The sequence below is a fragment of the Schistocerca nitens genome, chromosome 6 (genome assembly GCF_023898315.1).
Source record: "Schistocerca nitens isolate TAMUIC-IGC-003100 chromosome 6, iqSchNite1.1, whole genome shotgun sequence".
Classification (NCBI taxonomy): Eukaryota; Metazoa; Arthropoda; class Insecta; order Orthoptera; family Acrididae; genus Schistocerca; species Schistocerca nitens.
In genome coordinates this window covers 245,164,587-245,186,225 of record NC_064619.1, presented here as the reverse complement: position 1 = coordinate 245,186,225, position 21,639 = coordinate 245,164,587, and the positions used below count along the sequence as shown (strand labels likewise).

Below are 21,639 nucleotides of genomic sequence, written 5' to 3'. Positions count from 1 at the left end.
TCCTAACTGTGTCTCAAAATGCAGGTATGTGTCAAATTTTGGCATTCCTATAAGATCAGTCATATTTTTGCACCACAAGGGCGTAGCTGAAGAAAATTAAGGTATTTCCCTCTGCCACTGCCAGAGTAACAGGTCAAGTCAGATGGCTGAGCAAAGTTTCGCCAGAAATGTGTGCCTATTGCAATGAGTATTGCTACCAATGTGCCATGGCAGTTATCTCACATTGTCACCACACACACTGACTGGGGGTACAATAGTACTGAAGCAGCTGAAAGCTGTAGTCACACAGATTGGATGACCTGGTTACTTTACATCTCATCCACAGACTTCTTGTGGCTTACATGATCAAAACTGATGCAGTAGCAAAGCAAGGATGGGCCAAGACCATACAAAAACTCAATTTTTAGTCAAAGGCATCTCCACTCAGCTGATCACCTGTCTCAAGGATGGACCTATGTCGATCCACGAGTCAACACGGTTCAACCAGTCATCCTCTTCAAACTCTGACACTGCCAGCTGTGACAATGCTGCTTGTGTCAAATTCGACACTGTGGACTTGGTGCTCACCAACAGGCTGGCCACTTCGGGCCTACTTCAGTCAGTGCCCGCCTTCCATCCTGTAAGCGTCCGGCTCTTGCCTGGAGACATGCAGCCACTCGGCCACTGTTGCCTATGCAGACAAACTTCTTACTGTCTGCCTTTGCACACATTGGCAGACTTAGCTGCTGTGAGCTGCCTCTTCTACCCTGGATCCACGGGACAACCCGGCAAGCCTCATCCCAAGCTGTTCGGCTGCCACTAAGCAGTCGGGCTGACACGGAGACCTCGCCATGCTGGGACGGGGATCTCCTGATGCCACTGGGACTGACCCCATCACTCACTCACCCACTACCTGCTGTGGCCATGTGCCACATACTTACTGTGAAACCCCCTTCAACTGGGCATGTCCTGTTTACATCTTGTGGGCACCAGCATCCAGGGCAATGACACGGCCGATGTTCTTTGAGTAATAAATGAATGGTTTTTCAATGTTTTTTCCCTGATGTCTCAGCAGGCATCTCACAGCCATGCACTCACAGTTGCGCTGCAAATATAGCCTTCGTAGTGATATTCCAGCATCGTGACCTCAGTCTAGCAAGATCCATGACCCACCATAGCAGCTGATCAATCTGGTAATTACAATATATATTCTGATCTATTGCTATCTTATTATCAGCAACATCAGGAGGGAGGGTAGATGACACCAGCAAAAGTGCAGAAGTAATATGGATGCATATGGTAAAAGACCGTAATCCATGGGAAACTCTAGTGTACTCCTTAATCCAGCACTCTATACCAAATCCCAGATGATACTTGTGAAGCAACACGACGTTAATTCCCTAACTCACAGTTAAATCACTACTAATGTTACTGTGTTATAATTTGAATAAAAATTTGCCCTAACTCTTTTACGCTCTTAATGCCCACGCATAGATCACACCCATCTACAAGAAGGGTAGTAGAAGTGATCCACAAAATATCATCCAATATCCTTGATACCAATTTGTTGTAGAATCATAGAACATATTCTGAGCTTGAACATAATATGGTATCTTTAACAGAATGACCTCCTTCATGCCAACCAGCACTGATTCCAAAAACATCAATCATGTGAAACCCAATTCGCTCTTTTCTCACATGACAGTGAAAGATTTATATCAAGGCAGTCAAGTCAATGTAGTACTTCTTGATTTCTGGAAAGCATTTGACTTAGTGCCACATGTAGACTTAGTGTTGAAAGTACAACTACACGGCATAGCAAGTTAAATTTGTGACTGGATTGAGGAGTTTTTGGTAGGGAGGATGCAGCATGTTATCTTGTATGGACAGCCATTGTCAGATTTTGAAGTAGCTTCAAGTGAGCCCCAGAGAAGTGTGTTGGGGCCCTTGCTGTTCATGTCATATATTAATGACCTTGCAGATGATATTAATAGTAACCTCAGACTTTTTACAGATGATGTAGTTACCTATAATGAAGTAATGTCTGAAAGAAAGCTGCATAAATATTCAGTCAGCTCTTGATAATATTTCAAAGTGGTGCAAATATTGGCAACTTCCTTTAAATGTTCAGAAATGTAAAATTTTGCACTTAAAAAAAAAATAACATAATATCCTATGACAATGAGTCACAGATGAAATTGGCCACATCATACAAATACATGAGTGCAACACTTTGTAGGGATATGAAATTGAATAAGATAAGCTCAATTGTTCATAAAGCAGATGGTAGACTTCAGTTTGTTGGTAGAATACTGGGGGAAATGCAATCAGTCTACTAAGGAGATTGCTTACAAATCACTTGTGGGACCGATTCTATAATATTAGACACATTTGTGGGACCTGTATCAAACAGGACTAGCAGGGGATATTGAACGTATAAGAGAAGGGTAGCATGAATGGCCACATGTTTGATCTGTGGGAGTGTCACAAAGATACTGAAGGAACTGAAATGGAAGACTTTTGAAGACAGATGTAAACTATCTCAAGAAAGTATATTAATAAGTTTCAAGAACCAGTTTTAAATGATGACTCTAGCAATATACTGCAGCTCCCTACGCATCACACACATAGGAATTGTGAAGACAAGACTGGAATAATTACTGCACGCACGGAGGCATTCAAATAATCATTCTTCCTGCACTCCATACATGACTGGGATGGGAAGAAACCCTAATAACTGGTACAATATGGCTTATCATCCACCATGTACTTCATGGAGGTTTACAGAGTACAGATGCAGATGTGATTTTCTCCACAATTACGCTTGAAAATTTAACATTTTTCAACTTCGAAGTCCATATCAGATTAGTGAAATATAGCCCAGTTTAGTCCATAAGATTCTTGTGTATCTTCAGCTGAAGGCAATTTCAGTGGGGTTCCTTAGGAATCACATGTCTATGCTGCCCCAGTGACGGTGGTTACAGTTCAAGTTCTTGACAACAGAATACAGTGATCAATGACTGACTATAAAACAGTAGTGTTAGTTACCCTTCCTAAAAAATTAAAAAAAAAATCCATTGCTTGTTGTGAAAGCCTTTCCGCAGTGTTCTTAATATGCTGTTTCAGAAGGTCAACTGTTTAGAAGTTGTCTCATTCACCCTTTCAACAACAAACCTTTCAGAAGCTGTAGCCACTACCTGTTACTAGTGTTCTGGAATAAAAATTTCTCACTGACAATAATGTACAGTTTTCCCAATGATGCTAAATTCCTGATAAAAGAAATCTTGTTAAAAAAAGTCCACTCAGCAACTACAGTTTCAAAAACTGTATCATCCACAACCAAGAGGTAGAAATTCATACCTGCAACAAGAGGTAAAATTTAAAACAACTTCAGCAAGCGACAATTAATTTCTTGGCAGCCCAAATAAAATTCATCCATACTCTTAATAACCATTACCTAAGCGAATATATTTGCAATTTTCCCTGCAATTATGCTTGAAAATCTTATCTCTTAAAACATTTTCAACTTCAAAGTCCATATCAGCATATATATTTATCACTTTTGAGCCCAGCATACTGCCAAGGGGACAACATTTTGAGAATAATTGGGCTATGCAGTTTTATTTTCCTTAGCAACCAAGGAATACATTTTAAATCAGGCTGGGCTACTTATTTCTTCTGCTAGATCTCTGAACCTCTCATCACAACTTATATCCCATGTTATGTCAGCACTAGAGCTCTTACCCACTGAGTGATGTAATCAACTCCAGGTACCCAAAAATTGTACTTACCTCCTTGGCTTTTAGATGTCTCCATTTTATTATGGATCACGTAAGTATGTGCTAGTGACAGGAGTAAAGAAATTAAAATGATGAAGTGACCCCCATATAGCATATTTCTATTGACATTACTTTAGAGAAAATTGCTTTTCAGTAGCAGAAAGTGGGATAACTGTTTCACACCTAAAGCATACCCAAAGCAAAGTGCACATATTTATTGCAAACAATATTGGAAGATGATTATACAAAGAAAATGTCATGCCAGCAAGAGAAAGCTTTAGATACCTAAAGTCAGATTAACAAAAAGTAATCTCACTTTTAATATAGAAGTCAGATACCAAATTTTGGGTGGTAATGTTTATTTACTGTGGATAAATTCAATCAGAATTGCACTCTTGCAAAAAGATAAACAAGAATATTTGACATTTGTTTTTCAAAGAATATGCTCAGTAAATTGGGACTGCAGACAGACTTACTGGGTTGCCTGTGTACCTTGGAACTTATATTTAATAATATACTTTTTATGTAGGTACTGCCTAGAAAGGCCAGTATTTGTGGACTAAGCAGTTCAACTCAGAAAGATTTTAAAAAAGGGAACTATTACACATTTTGTAGCAAACTTTCTAAAAGGCTATGTACACAGACTGATAATATATTCCAATAATGATAATTACAGGGTTATAAATACAAAATCAAATAGGGGTAATGCAGGAGTAGGTTTAATAATGAATAAAAAAATAGGAGTGCGGGTTAGCTACTACAAACAGCATAGTGAACGCATTATTGTGGCCAAGATAGACACAAAGCCCATGCGTACTACAGTAGTACAAGTTTATATGCCAACTAGCTCTGCAGATGATGAAGAAATTGATGAAATGTATGACGAGATAAAAGAAATTATTCAGGTAGTGAAGGGAGGCGAAAATTTAATAGTCATGGGTGACTGGAATTCGTCAGTAGGAAAAGGGAGAGAAGGAAACATATTAGGTGAATATGGATTGGGGGGAAGAAATGAAAGAGGAAGCCGCCTTGTAGAATTTTGCACAGAGCATAACTTAATTATAGCTAACACTTGGTTCAAGAATCATAAAAAGAAGGTTGTATACCTGGAAGAACCCTGGAGATACTAATAGGTATCAGATAGATTATATAATGGTAAGACAGAGATTTAGGAACCAGGTTTTAAATTGTAAGACATTTCCAGGGGCAGATGTGGATTCTGACCACAATCTATTGGTTATGAACTGCAGATTGAAACTGAAGAAACTGCAAAAAGGTGAGAATTTAAGGAGATGGGACCTGGATAAACTGAAAGAACCAGAAGTTGTAGAGAGTTTCAGGGAGAGCATAAGGGAACAATTGACAGGAATTGCGAAAAGAAATACAGTAGAAGAAGAATGGGTAGCTCTGAGGGATGAAGTAGTGAAGGCAGCAAAGGATCAAGTAGGTAAAAAGACGAGGGCTAATAGAAATCCTTGGGTAACAGAAGAAATATTGAATTTAATTGATGAAAGGAGAAAATATAAAAATGCAGTAAATGAAGCAGGTAAAAAGGAATACAAACGTCTCAAAAATGAGATCGACAGGAAGTGCAAAATGGCTAAGCAGGGATGGCTAGAGGACAAATGTAAGGATGTAGAGGCCTGTCTCACTAGGGGCAAGATAGATACTGCCTACAGGAAAATTAAAGAGACCTTGTATGAATATCAAGAGCTCAGATGGCAACCCAGTTCTAAGCAAAGAAGGGAAGGCAGAAAGGTGGAAGGAGTATATAGAGGGTTTATACAAGGGCGATGTACTTGAGGACAATATTATGGAAATGGAAGAGGATGTAGATGAAGACGAAATGGGAGATAAGATACTCCGTGAAGAGTTTGACAGAGCACTGAAAGACCTGAGTCGAAACAAGGCCCCGGGAGTAGACAACATTCCATTAGAACTACTGATGGCCTTGGGAGAACCAGTCATGACAAAACTCTACCATCTGGTGAGCAAGATGTATGAGACAGGCGAAATACCCACAGACTTCAAGAAGAATATAATAATTCCAATACCAAAGAAAGCAGGTGTTGACAGATGTGAAAATTACTGAACTATCAGTTTAATAAGTCACAGCTGCAAAATACTAACGCGAATTCTTTACAGACGCATGGAAAAACTGGTAGAAGCGGACCTCGGGGAAGATCAGTTTGGATTCCGTAGAAATGTTGGAACACGTGAGGCAATACTAACCTTACGACTTATCTTAGAAGAAAGATTAAGAAAAGGCAAACATACGTTTCTAGCATTTGTAGACTTAGAGAAAGCTTTTGACAATGTTAACTGGAATACTCTCTTTCCAATTCTGAAGGTGGCAGGGGTAAAATACAGGGAGCGGAAGGCTACTTACAATTTGTACAGAAACCAGATAGCAGTTATAAGGGTCGAGGGGCATGAAAGGGAAGCAGTGGTTGGGAAAGGAGTGAGACAGGGTTGTAGCCTCTCCCCGATGTTATTCAATCTGTATATTGAGCAAGCAGTGAAGGAAACAAAAGAAAAATTTGGAGTAGGTATTAAAATTCATGGAGAAGAAGTAAAAACATTGAGGTTCGCCGATGACATTGTAATTCTGTCAGAGACAGCAAAGGACTTGGAAGAGCAGTTGAACGGAATGGACAGTGTCTTGAAAGGAGGAGATAAGATGAACATCAACAAAAGCAAAACGAGGATAATGGAATGTAGTCAAATTAAATCTGGTGATGCTGAGGGAATTAGATTAGGAAATGAGACACTTAAAGTAGTAAAGGAGTTTTGCTATTTAGGGAGTAAAATAACTGACGATGGTCGAAGTAGAGAGGATATAAAATGTAGACTGGCAATGGCAAGGAAAGCGTTTCTGAAGAAGATAAATTTGTTAACATCAAGGATAGATTTAAGTGTCAGGAAGTCGTTTCTGAAAGTATTTGTATGGAGTGTAGCCATGTATGGAAGTGAAACATGGACGATAACTAGTTTGGACAAGAAGAGAATAGAAGCTTTCGAAATGTGGTGCTACAGAAGAATGCTGAAGATAAGGTGGGTAGATCACGTAACTAATGAGGAGGTACTGAATAGGATTGGGGAGAAGAGAAGTTTGTGGCACAACTTGACTAGAAGAAGGGATCAGTTGGTAGGACATGTCCTGAGGCATCAAGGGATCACAAATTTAGCATTGGAGGGCAACGTGGAGGGTAAAAATCGTAGAGGGAGACCAAGAGATGAATACACTAAGCAGATTCAGAAGGATGTAGGTTGCAGTAGGTACTGGGAGATGAAGAAGGTCGCACAGGATAGAGTAGCATGGAGAGCTGCATCAAACCAGTCTCAGGACTGAAGACCACAACAACAACAACAACAACAATGATAATTTATCAAAAGAGTGACATTTTAACATCACATACAGATCAGTCAATCAATAACAGTCTTCTTTAGGAAACAAGATGAATTACCAATGAAAAGCTGTGGGTATAAAGTAGTGCTTTTTTTTTTTTTTTTTGACAGTGCTGTCTTCACAGTCTAAAGTATCGGTAAAAAACCTTCACTTTGTTAGCATAATACATACATTACAATGTTGTTGCATCTGGTAGGGGTCCACAATATACCATATAAACAAAGATTTTATATTTAGTCCACTATTGGAGTTTACATGTGCAACAATGACTTACCACTAAGTGTAACAGGAAGCAAAACCTGAGTGACCCTGTATTCCAGTCCGTTAATTTAAAGGCTAAGCATGTGTTATAAAATTTCCAAATATAACTGAATGAAGTATTTGCCTCAAAAACAGTGTTACTGTACCTTTGGATGTTGTACTCAGCTTTGGGCACTTCTGCAGCTGTCATGGAAGCCTACTGTAGTATAGAATATGAACAAAAACTTATCTCCATGCACCAATACAACAGGCAATGAAACAAGTATCATGTTCTAAACAACTCAAGCCTCTGTTATACTTCAAGGCAGGTGACACTTGAGGAAATACAAGACAGAAGTATTAAAAATAGATCAGTTCAAAAATGTTTTAAATTCTCTATACTTATTTCAAGTAAATAACTAGCTGCATTTCTCATAAGACAAAGAAACTACCTAGTTCCCTCTTTATTAACACCTTGAGCAATGATAGTTTTCCGCTAGATTTTCACAAAAAATATAAACAATATGCAGTATGTGGGCAGCAATAGAAAAACAAACAATGATTAGGTAATTAATGCAATACTTCCCAATATTTACCAAGTTTGAAGAAAAAAATTTTACTATCAAGGTAATACCTCGTCTGAGTTAACTACTAAACAATCTCGGACATCGGCATCAGGGCTGAGGGGGTGGTGGGTGACCGGGACAGGTGAGTTCTCGCCCGCTTCCTGGGCCACTTCGAGAGCACTGCCGGACTTTATTACCTCAGTTGGAGAGGCACTGTCACAGCTAACGTCGGCACTCACACAGCTCGGCATACCCGTCACCCCGCCAACCTCTGCAGGAGTCCGTGGACTACTATCGTGATCACTGGCATCCTACAAACAAGACACACACAAAGCTACAACTAAATTTACCAAAAATGGTGCAGCATACTACTGAACTTCAGAACAACAAAATGTACAGTATCAGCAGTGAAAATGCGACATTTAATATGACAAAAAGACATTACTCAGTGGATAACATGACAAATCTAGTATCCATAGATAATGCCAGTTTCACATGCAGTAAAAATAACACCATGTCAATGAAAGGGAAATTTCTCAGCAACTTTCCTCTCTCATTGGAGTTAACCGAGTTAACTAGTTTTGCTTCTGAGAGGGGTACAAAACAGAATGAAATGATCACAAAAACTCAGTTGTAGATAAAGCGTGTGGTAGACTCAATCTGTGTGTGTGTGTGTGTGTGTGTAAAAGAGAGAGAGAGAGAGAGAGAGAGAGAGAGAGAGAGAGAGAGAGAGGGGGGGGGGGGGAGGATTTAGGTTTAGGGGAACTCAATGGCAAGGTTATCAGCACCCTCGATTCATGGATAGTATACGGGGAGCATGCACTAGGTCTACAAAGGACGCTAGAATATTGCTCAAGTGTGTGGGACCCACAGAAACATGGGATATTTAAATGTACACAAAGAAGGGCAGCACATATATGGTAATAGGTTTGTTTGACCCACAGAGACAGGGAAATATTTGAACTGGCCAATGTTTGAAAATGGACACCAAGTATCCCATGAAAGCCAGCATTATGAAGTTCTGAGAACCAGTATTTAGTAAGAAATCTGCTCCATATTGTTTCTACAGCGACTGCAATATAAATAGTAATTTCAGGTATGTAACTGACAACTTATTTTTATTAAAAAATTTCTTTTGGAGGAGTTATTATTTATAGATGAAGAATATCTCAGCTTCGTACTTAAAAGGTGACACACCAAATTTGAGTAAGCAGCAGCTGGAAAAAAATCAGCTATAGTTTCTCATTTCCAGCCACTTCTCTTCCCACTTATGCGCAACATAGTGCCTTAATAGTGAAGAGAGTGTATTTAGGGGCACAACAAATTCAACAAAATGATTTTCAGTATATGCTTTCCCGGATATCAGCTGCTTTTCATCCTGAATGCCAATGCAGGCTGGAACCAAGTGAAATTGAACCACTGATCCATGCCTTTGTAGGCATTCAAGGATATTCTGGATAGCTTAGATTCGTTTGTTTGCTGAGTACATTTGTTGTACAGCAGTAGACTCAAGGAGTAAGAACTGATGAAAAATTCCACAGTCCTGGTATATCTCACTTGCTCCAGTGTTATCAAAATCCTATATAATTCTGAATCAAACACAGTAAATTTGATTGGTAAATTGATCTACAGGTCATACTCAGCATAAATCACAGAGCAGCCATGACAGTCCCCTGTTTAGGCAGATTGTGGAAATGGTCATGTAATTGTGGTAAACATTAAAAAACTATAAAACAATGCATTAATAACAACAAATCCAGGAGTGACACCCCCTACAATTCATTAAATCTAAAACAATTCTTTACATAGCTCAGGGCTAGAGCCACCTAGTTTCTAGGTGGCTCTAACCCCAAGTTGAGTAGAGTTGGTATTTGTCAGACACTTACAAGGGGACTATGTCTCCTCGTCATCACCAATTTCGCTTAAATGTATGGTATATGCAGGGCTTGGCCAGAAATGAAAATGACAGAAGCAGGAGCTCCAGATAATGAAGCATTTAGAAAAAAAATAGCATTTCTGGCATGTGTTGGACAAGGCACAAGCCACTTATGTTGTGTAGTTTCTATGCAGCAGCAGGCACAGTAGAAAGAGCACTGAACAGTAATCCAGGGGTCGTGGGGTTGAGTCTCTAAGCAGAAACTTCTTTTTTTTTTGCAACTTTTACATTATTCACACTGCAAATAAACTGCTATAATGTCCATATGGTGTATTTATTAATATTTTCATAAAGGGCATAAAATGGAAAGGCAGAGGACATTTTGGGATTGCAAACAAATTTCCAAGAAAGGATTACACTTACAGCTTCCACATAGATTTTGCAAATAAGTTTCAAGGAAGATTGTAATTACAGGAAAGACAGGACTTCATGTTTCATCAGTTTCATGAATGTAAACCAAGTTTGTTTTCCTACAGAAACTTAAAAAGAACCATGTAATTTTTAAAATATAGTGCTTAAAAAGGGTGCAAATATGGAGAAAATTATTGCTTCCCCTGTAGTTACTATGAATATCATCCCAGCACATGTCAATCAACACCAAAACAACAAAAGCATTTAATTTTATACATTAAGTTCTCATGTATGCTTTACAATACCTTCCTGGAAATTTATTTGCAATTTCAAATTTTTCTCTGCCTTTCCTTTCCATGCCTTTTATGAAAATATTAATAAATGTAATATACTGAGCATTATGTTGATTTATTTGCAGCATAACATAAAAATTAAAAAAAAAAGAGATTATGCTTAGAGAACCACTTAATATTAAAAATACTGAGCAGTACGGAGGATATAAAATGTAGATTAACTATGGCAAGGAAAGCATTTCTGAAGAAGAAAATTTGTTAACATCAATTACAGATTTAAGTGTCAGGAAATCTTTTCTGAAAGTTTTTGTATGGAGTGTAGCCATGTATGGAACTGAAACATGGACGATAACTAGTTTAGACAAGAAGATAATAGAAGCTTTCGAAATGTGTGCTACAGAAGAATGCTAAAGATTAGATGGGTAGATCACATAACTAATGAGGATGTACTGAACAGAATTGGGGAAAACAGGAATTTGTAGCACTACTTGACTAGAAGAAGGGATCGGTTGGTAGGACACGTTCTGAGGCATCAAGGGATCATCAATTTAGTACTGGAGGGAAGTGTGGAGGGTAAAAATCATAGTGGAGATGAATAAAGTATGCAGATTCAGACGGATGTAGATTGCAGTAGTTATTCAGAGATGAAGATACTTGCACAGGATAGAGTAGCACGGAGAGCTGCATCAAACCAGTCTCTGGACCGGGGAAAAAAAAAACCAACAAAAGAGACACGACCCTCAGATTATCATGTTATACTGTCTCTGTTGCTCCAGGCACTGCCTGGAAACTGTGGTAACACAAATAGTTCATGCCTGACCTGACACATGCCACATATGCTATTTTTTCTTAATGCCCAGCCATCTGGAACTCCCACTTCTGTACCTATATTTCTGACCAAGCCTTACATTCACCACAAATTTGGACAAAATCGGTGATGATGAGTAGTTGCGGTCCCATTGTTAATGCTGCTATGTGGTACTTCGTGTGGATGCCCTGAACACTCACAGTCCTGAAATTAGATCCTAATGAATGGCAACCAACCGTATGCCAATACTAGTGATTCTACAACCACAAGGATCTGCCACTGGATGATACATTGCAGCCCTCCAGCCCTGGCACAGAGGCCAGCCTAATATCTTCATGGAGGTTTGAGTCAATAGCCTTTATATATGTATCTCCGATCTGTATACTGTAGGTCCATAATTCAGCCAGATTAACACAACAGCTTCATGAAACTGGAGTAGACTGTGTCTGTCTGTCTGTTTACTTTCAAGGAGCTGTGACTAAGGTGCTTGAAGACAGTCAATGCCTTCAAGGACAATGGATACAAATCATTCAGTTAGGATAACTGCAATAGTTTTGATTCAAATCTAAAACTTAGAATAGCTTTGTAAGCTCAGCCGATTAAAAATGTTATAAATAGACGAGCAGATAAAAAGGAATGGCCATGGGCAGTTCCCCATCTTCAGTGGTTGCCAATCTGCTCGTGGAGAAATTTTAGGAAGAAGCATTAGAGACAGCTAGATACAACCCTACATGCTTCTTCAGGAATGTGGCTGATACATTTGTGGTCTGTCCTCATGGCATGGAGAGTTTTTGGAACACCTTAACTCATATTACCCAAATCTAAAGTTCACTATGAAAGTGGAAAATAATGGTCTGGTTGGTTGGTTGGTTTAAAGGCGGGAAGGGACCAAACTACGAGATCATCAGTCCCTTGTTCCTAATAAAACAATACCGCAAGTGTGAGAATAAAACAGACGAATCATATAACAAAACGGAAAGAAAGGGAAAGCCACAAGAATGAAGGGAAGGCAGCGAACACTAAAAGGAACAAAAGAGGACAAGAAAACAACAGAGAGATGCTAAAAACAGAAGAGAGTAAAACATGAAAGCAGATTACAGTGGCAGGCCAACCACGAGAATAAAATGGGAAAACCAGCCACTCTGCAACACATTAAAACCTCCACCCTAAAAGCACTAGGGTGGAGGGGACAGAGGGACAAAGGACATGTGCTGAAACCTACATAGAAGTATAAAACCCACTCTCACGGATAAAACAAGACTAAAGCTGCTGTGGAGGCATTGTCGCCCAACACCGAAGGCAGCATGCTGAGGAAGTTAAAAGTCTGCTGCAGAGCGGCTAAAAGTGGGCAATCCAGTAAGAGGTGGACGACTATCATTTGGGAGCCACAGCAACACTGAGGTGGGTCCTCACGATGGAGTAGCTAACCATGCATTAGCCACATATGGCCAATGCGGAGCCGGCAGAGGTCAACTGATTCCCTGCGAGAGGCCTGCATGGAAGACTTCCACACAATCATAGTCTCCTTAATGACACGCAGTTTGTTGTGTGTGCTGTTAGGCCATTCCATCTCCCAAAGCCGGAAAACCCTGCGGTGTAAGACAGAATGCAGGTCAGCTTCAGAGATGCCTATCTCCAGAAGCGGTTTCCACATAGCCCGTTTGGCCAGCCTGTCGGCAAGTTCGTTTCCAGGAATTCCAATGTGTCCTGGGGTCCACACAAACACCACGGACACTACAGAGGGTGGTGAGGGTAGCACTGGTTGATAGCTTGTAGGCTGCTCAATGAGTCAGTACACAGGAGAAATTACTCGCCAGGGCATGAGCGGATGTACTCAAGAGCACGAGATACGGCCGCCAGCTCTGCAGTGAAAACACTGCAGCCAACCGGCAAGGAGTGCTGTTCAATATGTCCTCCATGAAGATAAGCAAAGCCTAGGTGACCATCAGCCATCAAGCCATCTGTGTAAACCACTTCAGAACCCCAGAACACGTCATGAATCGAGAGGAAGTGACAGTGGAGAGCGGCACGGTTAACAGAGTTCTTAGGGCCATGCAAAAGGTCCAGACGAAGCTGCGACCAAGGCATACACCATGGAGGCGTATGTGAATGACCGCAAGTAGAGGTGGTAAAGGAAAGGACTCCAATGCGGAGAGAAGGGACTGCATGCGAACCGCAATCGTTAGCCCCGATCTGGGTCACCGATGCGAGGGATGGACTGCCGCGGGAGGGAAAAGGAGACGGTAATTCGGATGCTCAGGGGAACTATGAACGTGTGCTGCGTAACTGGCGAGCAGTTGCACATGTCTGATCTGCAGTGGAGGGACACCACCCTCCACCAATACACTGGTACCGGATTCATCCTAAAAGCTCCTATCACTAATCGAACCCCACAGTGGTGCATAGGGTCAAGTAAATGCAATGCTGAAGGCACTGCCGAACCATAAACCACACTCCCGTAGTCAATTCGAGATTGGACAAGGGCTGTGTAGAGCTGCAGCAGCATACAGCGATCTGCACCCCAATTGATGTTGCTCAGGCAACGGAGGGCATTGAGGTGCTGCCAGCACTTCTGCTTAAGCTGACGAAGATGAGGGAACCAAGTCAATTGAGTATCAAAAACCAGTCCTAGGAATTGATATGTCTCCACTACAGTCAGTGGATTGTCATTAATGTAAAGTGCGGGTTCCGGCTGAACGGCATCACACCGACAGAAGTGCACAACCACTACTTTGCGGCTGAAAACTGGAAGCCGTGGGCTAGAGCCCATGACTGCACCTTGTGGGTGGCTCCCTGGATGCACCGCTCAGCAACAACGGTACAACAGAAGTCAGTCTGCATACAGAGAAGGTGAGATGGAGGACCTGACAGTTGCTGCTTGGCCGTTAATGGCCACTAAAAAGAGAGAGACACTCAATACAGAGCCCTGCAGGACTCGATTCTCCTGGATACAGAAGGAAATATGGGACTCACCAACATGGACACGCAAAGTACGGAGCGACAGGAAGTTTTGGATAAAAATCGGGAATGGTCCTCGGAGACCCCACTCATACAATGTGGCAAGGATATGATGTCGCCAAGTCGTGTTTTATGCTTTACGTAAGTCAAAACAGATGGCAATCAGGTGTTGCCATCTGGAAAAGGCCGTTCGGATGGCAGACTCGATGGACACAAGATTATCAGTGGTAGAGCGACCCAGGCAGAAGCCGCCCTGACATGGAGCCAGCAAGCCACTTGATTCCAGGAACCAACCCAACTGCCAACATACCATACGTGCCGGATGCTCACAAGGAATGTTGGTGAGGCTGATGGGCCGATGGGCCGATAGCTATCCACATCAAGCAGATTTTTACCAGGTTTGAGCACTGGAATGATGGTGCTCTCCCGCCACTGCGATGGAAAGACGCCATTGCACCAGATCCGGTTGAAGATGACAAGAAGATGTTGCTTGTAGTCAGATGAGAGATGTTTAATCATCTGGCTGTGGATGCGATCAGGCCCAGGAGCTGTGTTGGGGCAATGTGCAAGAGCACTGAGGAGCTCCCACTCTGTAAATTTGGGCGTTATAGGATTCACTGCAGCATGTAGTGAATGAGAGGACGTTCCCTTCCAGACACCGTTTGATTGTGCAAAAAGCTGGGGGGTAATTCTCCAATGCAGAGGCTCGAGCACAGTGCTCAGCAATGTGGTCAGCAATGTGCTCAGCAATTGTGTATGCGTCAGTACATAACTCACTATTTATGGTAACACCAGGGACAGCTGTTGGGGCCTGGTACCTGAAAATATGTTTGATCTTTGACCAGGCTTGGGAAGGTGACGTGTGGCACCCAATGGTAGAGACACATCTCTCCCAACACTCCTCATTCCATTGTTTGATAAGGTAGCGAACACGGGCACAGAGCCATTTAAAGGCTATGACATGCTCCGGGGAAGGGTGCCACTTACGCCACTGTAGAGCTCGCTGATGCTCCTTAATAGCTTCAGCGACTTCCAGCGACCACCAAGGGACTGCTTTACATCTCGGGTACCCTAAAGAACGAGGCATAACGTTTTCTGCCGTAGAAACAATTGTGTTAGTCACCTGCTCAACCATCACATCGATGTTATGTGTGGGGGAGATTCAGCAGTGACAGCAGAGGTGAAAGTTCCCCAGTCCGCCTAGTTCAAAACCCATCTGGGCAGGCATTTGAGTGCCTTATGCTGAGGCAGTGACAGGAAGGTGGGGAAGTGGTCAGTACCACAAAGTTCATCACATGGTCTCCAGTGGATAGATGGGAGAAGTCCTGGGTTGCAAATTGATAAATCAATGGCCAAGTAACTACCATGAGCCACACTGAAATGTGTGGCGGCCCCAATATTTAAGAGGCAGAGGTCAAATTGCGCCAGTAAAGCTTCAGCATCCCTGCCTCGGCCAGTAAGCATAGCACAACCCCACAAGGGGTTATGGGGATTAAAATCTCCCAGAAGTAGGAAAGGTTTAGGGAGTTGAACAATCAGTGCTGTTAATACATTCAGGGGTACTGCACCATCTGGAGGAAGATATGCATTGCAGACAGTTATTTCCTGCGTCATCCTTATTCTGACAGCCACAGCTTCAAGTGGGGTCTGAAGGGGCACATGTTCACCACAGACCGAGTTTAGGAGATAAACACAAACTCCACCTGACACTCGATTATAGTCGCTACGGTTCCTGTAATACCCCTTATAGCCGTGGAGGGCAGGGGTCCGCATTGCTGGGAACCAAGTTTCCTGGAGGGCAATGCAGATAGCAGGCGTAAAGCTTAACAGTTGCCATAGCTCAGCCAGGCGGTGGAAAACACCACTGCAATTCCACTGGAGGATGACATCTTGAGATTGGGGAGGCATAGAACATTCAGTGAGGCAATTTACACCTCAGTCACCTGCTGCCACAGATATATTGCCTGAGCAGTCTATATCCATTGTGTCTGAGGGTCTGGTGAGATCTAGATCCTCAGTGGACGCCAAAATCTCCACCCCATCCTCAGCCGCAGAGCTTGTACGTAGCGGTGGTGTGGGTGCCACCGCAGTTTCCTTGGTCTTAAGGGTTTTCTGTTTGGATTTCTCTTGCTGCTCCTTAGGTTTCCCTGGCTGGGAGAACTTCACCGACTCAGTCTCTGGGACTGAGGATGAGCGTGAAGCCGTACAACCAGCTGCTTTTGGCCTCTTCAGCCACTGGCGTGTGTCATCTTTACCACTAGAAGAAACCTGGGAAGGGAGTGACCCAAGGGAGCCCTTCCTAGCAAAAGAAGCCAAAGAAGACTTAAGCTTCTCCAGCTTAGAAGTGGGGATGGACGTCCTCAATGGTTGGGGCGGTGTTGGTCCCAAAGTAGGTGGTGAAGAAGCAAAAGGGAGGGAAACAGCTTCCACCATCAAGGGGGTAGGTGTAGTCTTCCGGCTCAGAGATGGCCTGTGCTGGCGGAGCTGATGGTGTCAGAACTGTTGTAGCGGCGGCGTAAGACGATGTCGTACGCACAGGATGCAGGCGTTCAAATTTTCTCGTAGCCTCAGTGTACGTCAGTCTGTCCAGGGCCTTGTACTCCATTATTTTCCTTTCTTTCTGGAGAATCCTGCAGTGAGGTGAGCAAGGCGAATGGTGCTCTCCGCAGATGGCACAAATGGGAGGTGGGGCACATGGAGTATTGGGATGTGATTGGCATCTGCAATCTCGGCATGTGACGCTGGATGTACAGCAGGAAGACATATGGCCAAACTTCCAGCACTTAAAGCACCGCATCGGGGGAGGGATATAGGGCTTTACATCACACTGGTAGACCATCACCTTGACCATCTCAGGCAATTTATCACCCTCAAAGGCCAAGATGAAGGCACTGGTGGCAACCTGATTATCCTTCGGACCCCGGTGGACATGCCAGACGAAATGTACACCTTGCCGCCCTAAATTGGTCCGCAGCTCATTATCGGACTGCAAAAGAAGGTCTCTGTGAAATATGATACCCTGGACCATATTTAAGTTCTTATGGGGTGTGATGGTTACAGAAACATCCCCCAGCTTGTCACAAGTGAGTACCTTCTGTGACTGGGCAGAGGATGCTGTTTTGATCAAGACTGACCCAGATCTCATTTTGGACAAGCCCTCCACCTCCCTGAGCTTGTCCTTTAAATGCTCAACAAAAAACTGAGGCTTCATCATCATGAAAAATTCCCCATCAGCTCTCGAACATACAAGGTACCGGGACGAATAAGATCCACTGCCATCCTTAGCCTGATGTTCCTCCCATGGTGTGGCAAGGGAGGGGAACGATTTGGGGTTGTACTTCTGTGCGTTGAATTCAGCTCGTGATTGCTTAGAGACTGCTGGTATTTCACCACCAGCAAGAGATGATGGACTACGCTTCATCGCATGTCATCTGCCCTGATGCCACCCACTCCGACCAGGGGCCCTCCCCACGGGCGCCACCCAGCCGCAGCAAAGGCCACCTGGTAGGATGGCCATTGCCGGGAGTCTCGATGCCCCAGGGGGATGGACATCTATCCCTTGGCATTAGTGGGGAGTTAACGGCCCAGGCATCATCAACAGAGCGATCCCTGTATTGTCAGGGGGATATAACCAACAAGGCACATGGCGGCTCCACCACAACGGACTGGCTACTGTGCTGGATATCAGGTGCAAATAAGTCCATGGTCATCATCAATGCAGGAATTGACCCTGCATAGTGGATGGTTGAAAACGAACCCAGGAAGGTATCCTCACCCAAGAGATGGAGAATGGGCAGGACTGCAATGCAACGACGAGAAAGTGGGCTAAAAATCTCAATGCACGATGGATACGATGCACCTTGTAAGACGCCCTTCTCCAATTGGATCGCTCTTCAGGAAAATTTTGAAGAATGGAAGTCAAACCCTACAAGGGAACATCACATAAAGACCGAAATGTGTGAAATTCCTTTTAGTTGCCTCATTCGACAAGCAGGAATACCTCGGGTCTATTCTAACACCGGACCCACAGGGGAGAAAAGAACTGTCAGCTGAAATTTCTGGATGTTCTAGTCAAAAGGAGTGCAGATCGGCCATTTGCCCATTGTGTGCACCTCAAACCAACGAATACTGATTTATAACTGCAGGCTAGCAGCTGTCATCTCCAGCACAGAAAAATGGAGTTCTGAAGACACTGGTCCCCAGGGCACCTATCTTGCCACACTAAGATTGTTTGACATCAGAAATAGAGCATCTACAGTCAAGCACATTCAGAAGGTCTTTCAATCAGCCACTCTACCACACAACAGAGAAGAAGAGCAAGATGAAGTAAACACTGTGGCTTACTTGTCCTATGCAGGATCTATTTCTACAGAGATCAACAGGATTCTCAAGAAGCATAACTTGAGTATGCATTCTGTCCACCTATTAAAATAAAACAGCTACTAAGAACTGTGAAAGATTACTTCGATTTACAAACATCAGGAATTTATAATATACCTTGGCATTGGGGCATGTCCTACATTGGCCAAAATAGGGCAGCAGACATCAGATGCCAAGAGTATCAGAGGCACACCTGGCTGAGACAGGCTACTAAATTTCACACTGCTGAGCACTTCTGGAACTTAATCATACCATAATCTATGGAGGAGCGAGTCTTCTGGCACAACCCCCAGATACTGAGATGGTGTTGTATAGGACTTGCAAGAGATAAAGGCTGCAGAAAACCTCATGAATAATGACACTGGATTCCAACACAGCAGAGTCTGGGATCCTGCACCATAGTTGCTAAAAGATGCAACTATGCATAGTGAAGAACTGAGTATGTGGACATGGGGAATAAGTCTCAGACAGAGCACCAGATAGACCATACCGAGATTAGAACACCATATTGCTAACAGGTGCACCAGACAGAAATGAAATGCCAGCTCACGGCTCTGTGCACCGGTTTGAAGACACTACATCTCAGGACATTTCTAGGGGAAAGAGACCGTAGGTGGAGCACCTGGAACAGGCAATGGAGGTAAAGTCAATAGACATAAATACTGGACCCATTCTACTCTGTGAGCAGTCTCAGGTAGCACCTGATGAAGGTAAGTCACATTGTTGAAATATTGTACCTGGATGACACTGATATCTGGCAGGACACACGATACCTCAAGGTGTCATGATGGGAACAGTTAAAACCAACACAAAGACTCATCTAACATGGCTACAACAGTCAAGTAGCTGTGGCAAAGTTGAAGGAAGAACAAAATAAACTGAAAAGTTGTCCAAGGATAAGGAGAATTGTACTGGACACATTAATACAGATTTTACACTATTAGTGGCAAAGACAAAGATTAATGCATAAAACAATTGCATTGAGAGAAACCATTCTCCTACTGAAAACTGCTGCTTCCAATCTCCAGCCATGCTGAATTTAATTTTTTAGAAACTGTAACACGGTAGGATACATATTACTTTTCAATGCTGCTCAAATCACTAACTACCACATATCTGTTGGTACAAATTTTCACATGCTTCATTCACTTCACTTGTCTTATTACATGCAGAGTGATGCATTTTTACATATCTGTTTTAGTTTTAATACCACAGTTTTTACTAGGATGGTGATGTCAGATAAGGTAAGCTTTTACCTTTCTCCAAATTGAGATTTTTCTAACTCAAGTATTATCACTGAATTCAAACCATGCAGGACCTGGCTTTTTCTTATTCAGAAGGCTTTGCCAATGATAAAAATATAACTGTCACAGTTTGTATTATAATACAAGTGCATGTAACATAGTTGCGAATTTCTGGCAGAAAGAATTTATAGACAATGTGCTGCCATTACATTACCCACTAATTACAGAGACCCACATTTTAATGTGACACCTAAGTAGAAAATTAACTGGATTTTTATAGAGATAAAACTCTAAACGCACGGAGAGTTGTACGATATACCATCAAAAATCAAAAAATGACCAGAGCTTTATAACAGCATAATCACATTACATGACTTTATGTCAGGGACCATAACAATCACTTGGCAAGGAAACACATCTGATTCCTGTTATTTGAAAAATGTATTATTTCAGTTAAAAATTACAAATCTTCAATAGTGACACAGAAATTATGTGACATATGAGAATATTTTAAACGAAATTAGTAAGAATATTGAAGTGTTATTTTAATATTGTTGCAAAGGGGAAAATTTATCAATAGCATATTGCAAAAGTGACTTCAGATTACACTGTGCATCAATTAACATACATGATACTTGAAAAATTAGTCAACTAAGCGAAGGAATAAGACACAAAAATGGGAATGGAATCTAAAAAAATTAAGTACACTCATAACTAACATGACAAGGACAATGTTCCTTGACCTGGTATGGAGATGGCAAATAGCATGAATAACTGACACACAGATTATATGCACTGTGTTTTCTGTACACTAGTACATTCTAGTTATATATGGCAGCACTGACCACTCCATTAGCTGCATACAAAATTTTGTTATTGAACATGTTGCACAATAATGTAAATCAACTGTCAATTTGATCTGCTTAATATCATTGTTTGTGTGGCATTTTACAGTAACTGTGTGTGTTTCATCCAAATGGGTAAACTGCAATTGCATGCTATCACAAAATTATGTGCTTAGGATGATTTTTTGGTTGATGAAAATGCATTCAATGTTCATGTAGGTTTTTAACCTGTCTGCTGTTTTATCACTGAACAGTTAAGAAATCACTGGCCCAATACAAATATAATCCACTTTAAGGACATCCCAAACCTGCAACCATAGATGAAAATATTACAACAGTGTGCAAAATGATGCTGGACAATCAGCAATTTGTATTAAACAGCCGATGTCACAGGCATGTCCGAATAACCATCATTTTGCATCTTCCTTGAAAAATCAGCTTTGATAAAATCTGTGAAAAGTAGTATTAGTCAAATATTGACCAAAAGTAGATGTGAAATGAATGTCAGGACAATTTTTAAGAGAATCCTACTGATAGTGTGTGCTTATTTCCTACTGTGGATGAGACAGGATTCACTATTTCAAGTCAGAAATGATAGATATATGGCCAACATTTTCTGATATGGAGAAGCAATTATTCTTTTGATAAACACTAACTTACAAATATTACCCAAGTCTTGCAGATGAAATAGTTACAAAACATTTCAAGTGGTCATGATTGCAAATGTAAAAAAAAGTAATCCTCCTTTAGGACAACATACACATCCACAGAGATGCTTTGACAAACGGAAAAATAAGGGATTTTAAGTAAGCAACGTTAGAACATCCTCCATATTCACCACATTTTGACCA

General features: G+C 41.9%; 1 protein-coding gene across 3 annotated transcripts in view; it reads right to left on the bottom strand.

Annotated features, from left to right (window-relative positions):
* The window catches only part of LOC126262211 (trafficking protein particle complex subunit 8), a 309,618-nt gene that overhangs the window by 267,366 nt on the left and 20,613 nt on the right, over positions 1–21,639 (bottom strand). For 2 of the 3 annotated variants that reach the window (XM_049958637.1, XM_049958638.1), the window contains exon 5: positions 8,042–8,284. The exons of the other annotated variant lie outside the window; for it this stretch is intronic. In XM_049958637.1, coding sequence (XP_049814594.1) covers positions 8,042–8,284 — 243 coding nt within the window. The remainder of the gene's footprint in view (positions 1–8,041; positions 8,285–21,639) is intronic. 3 annotated transcript variants of the gene reach the window in all.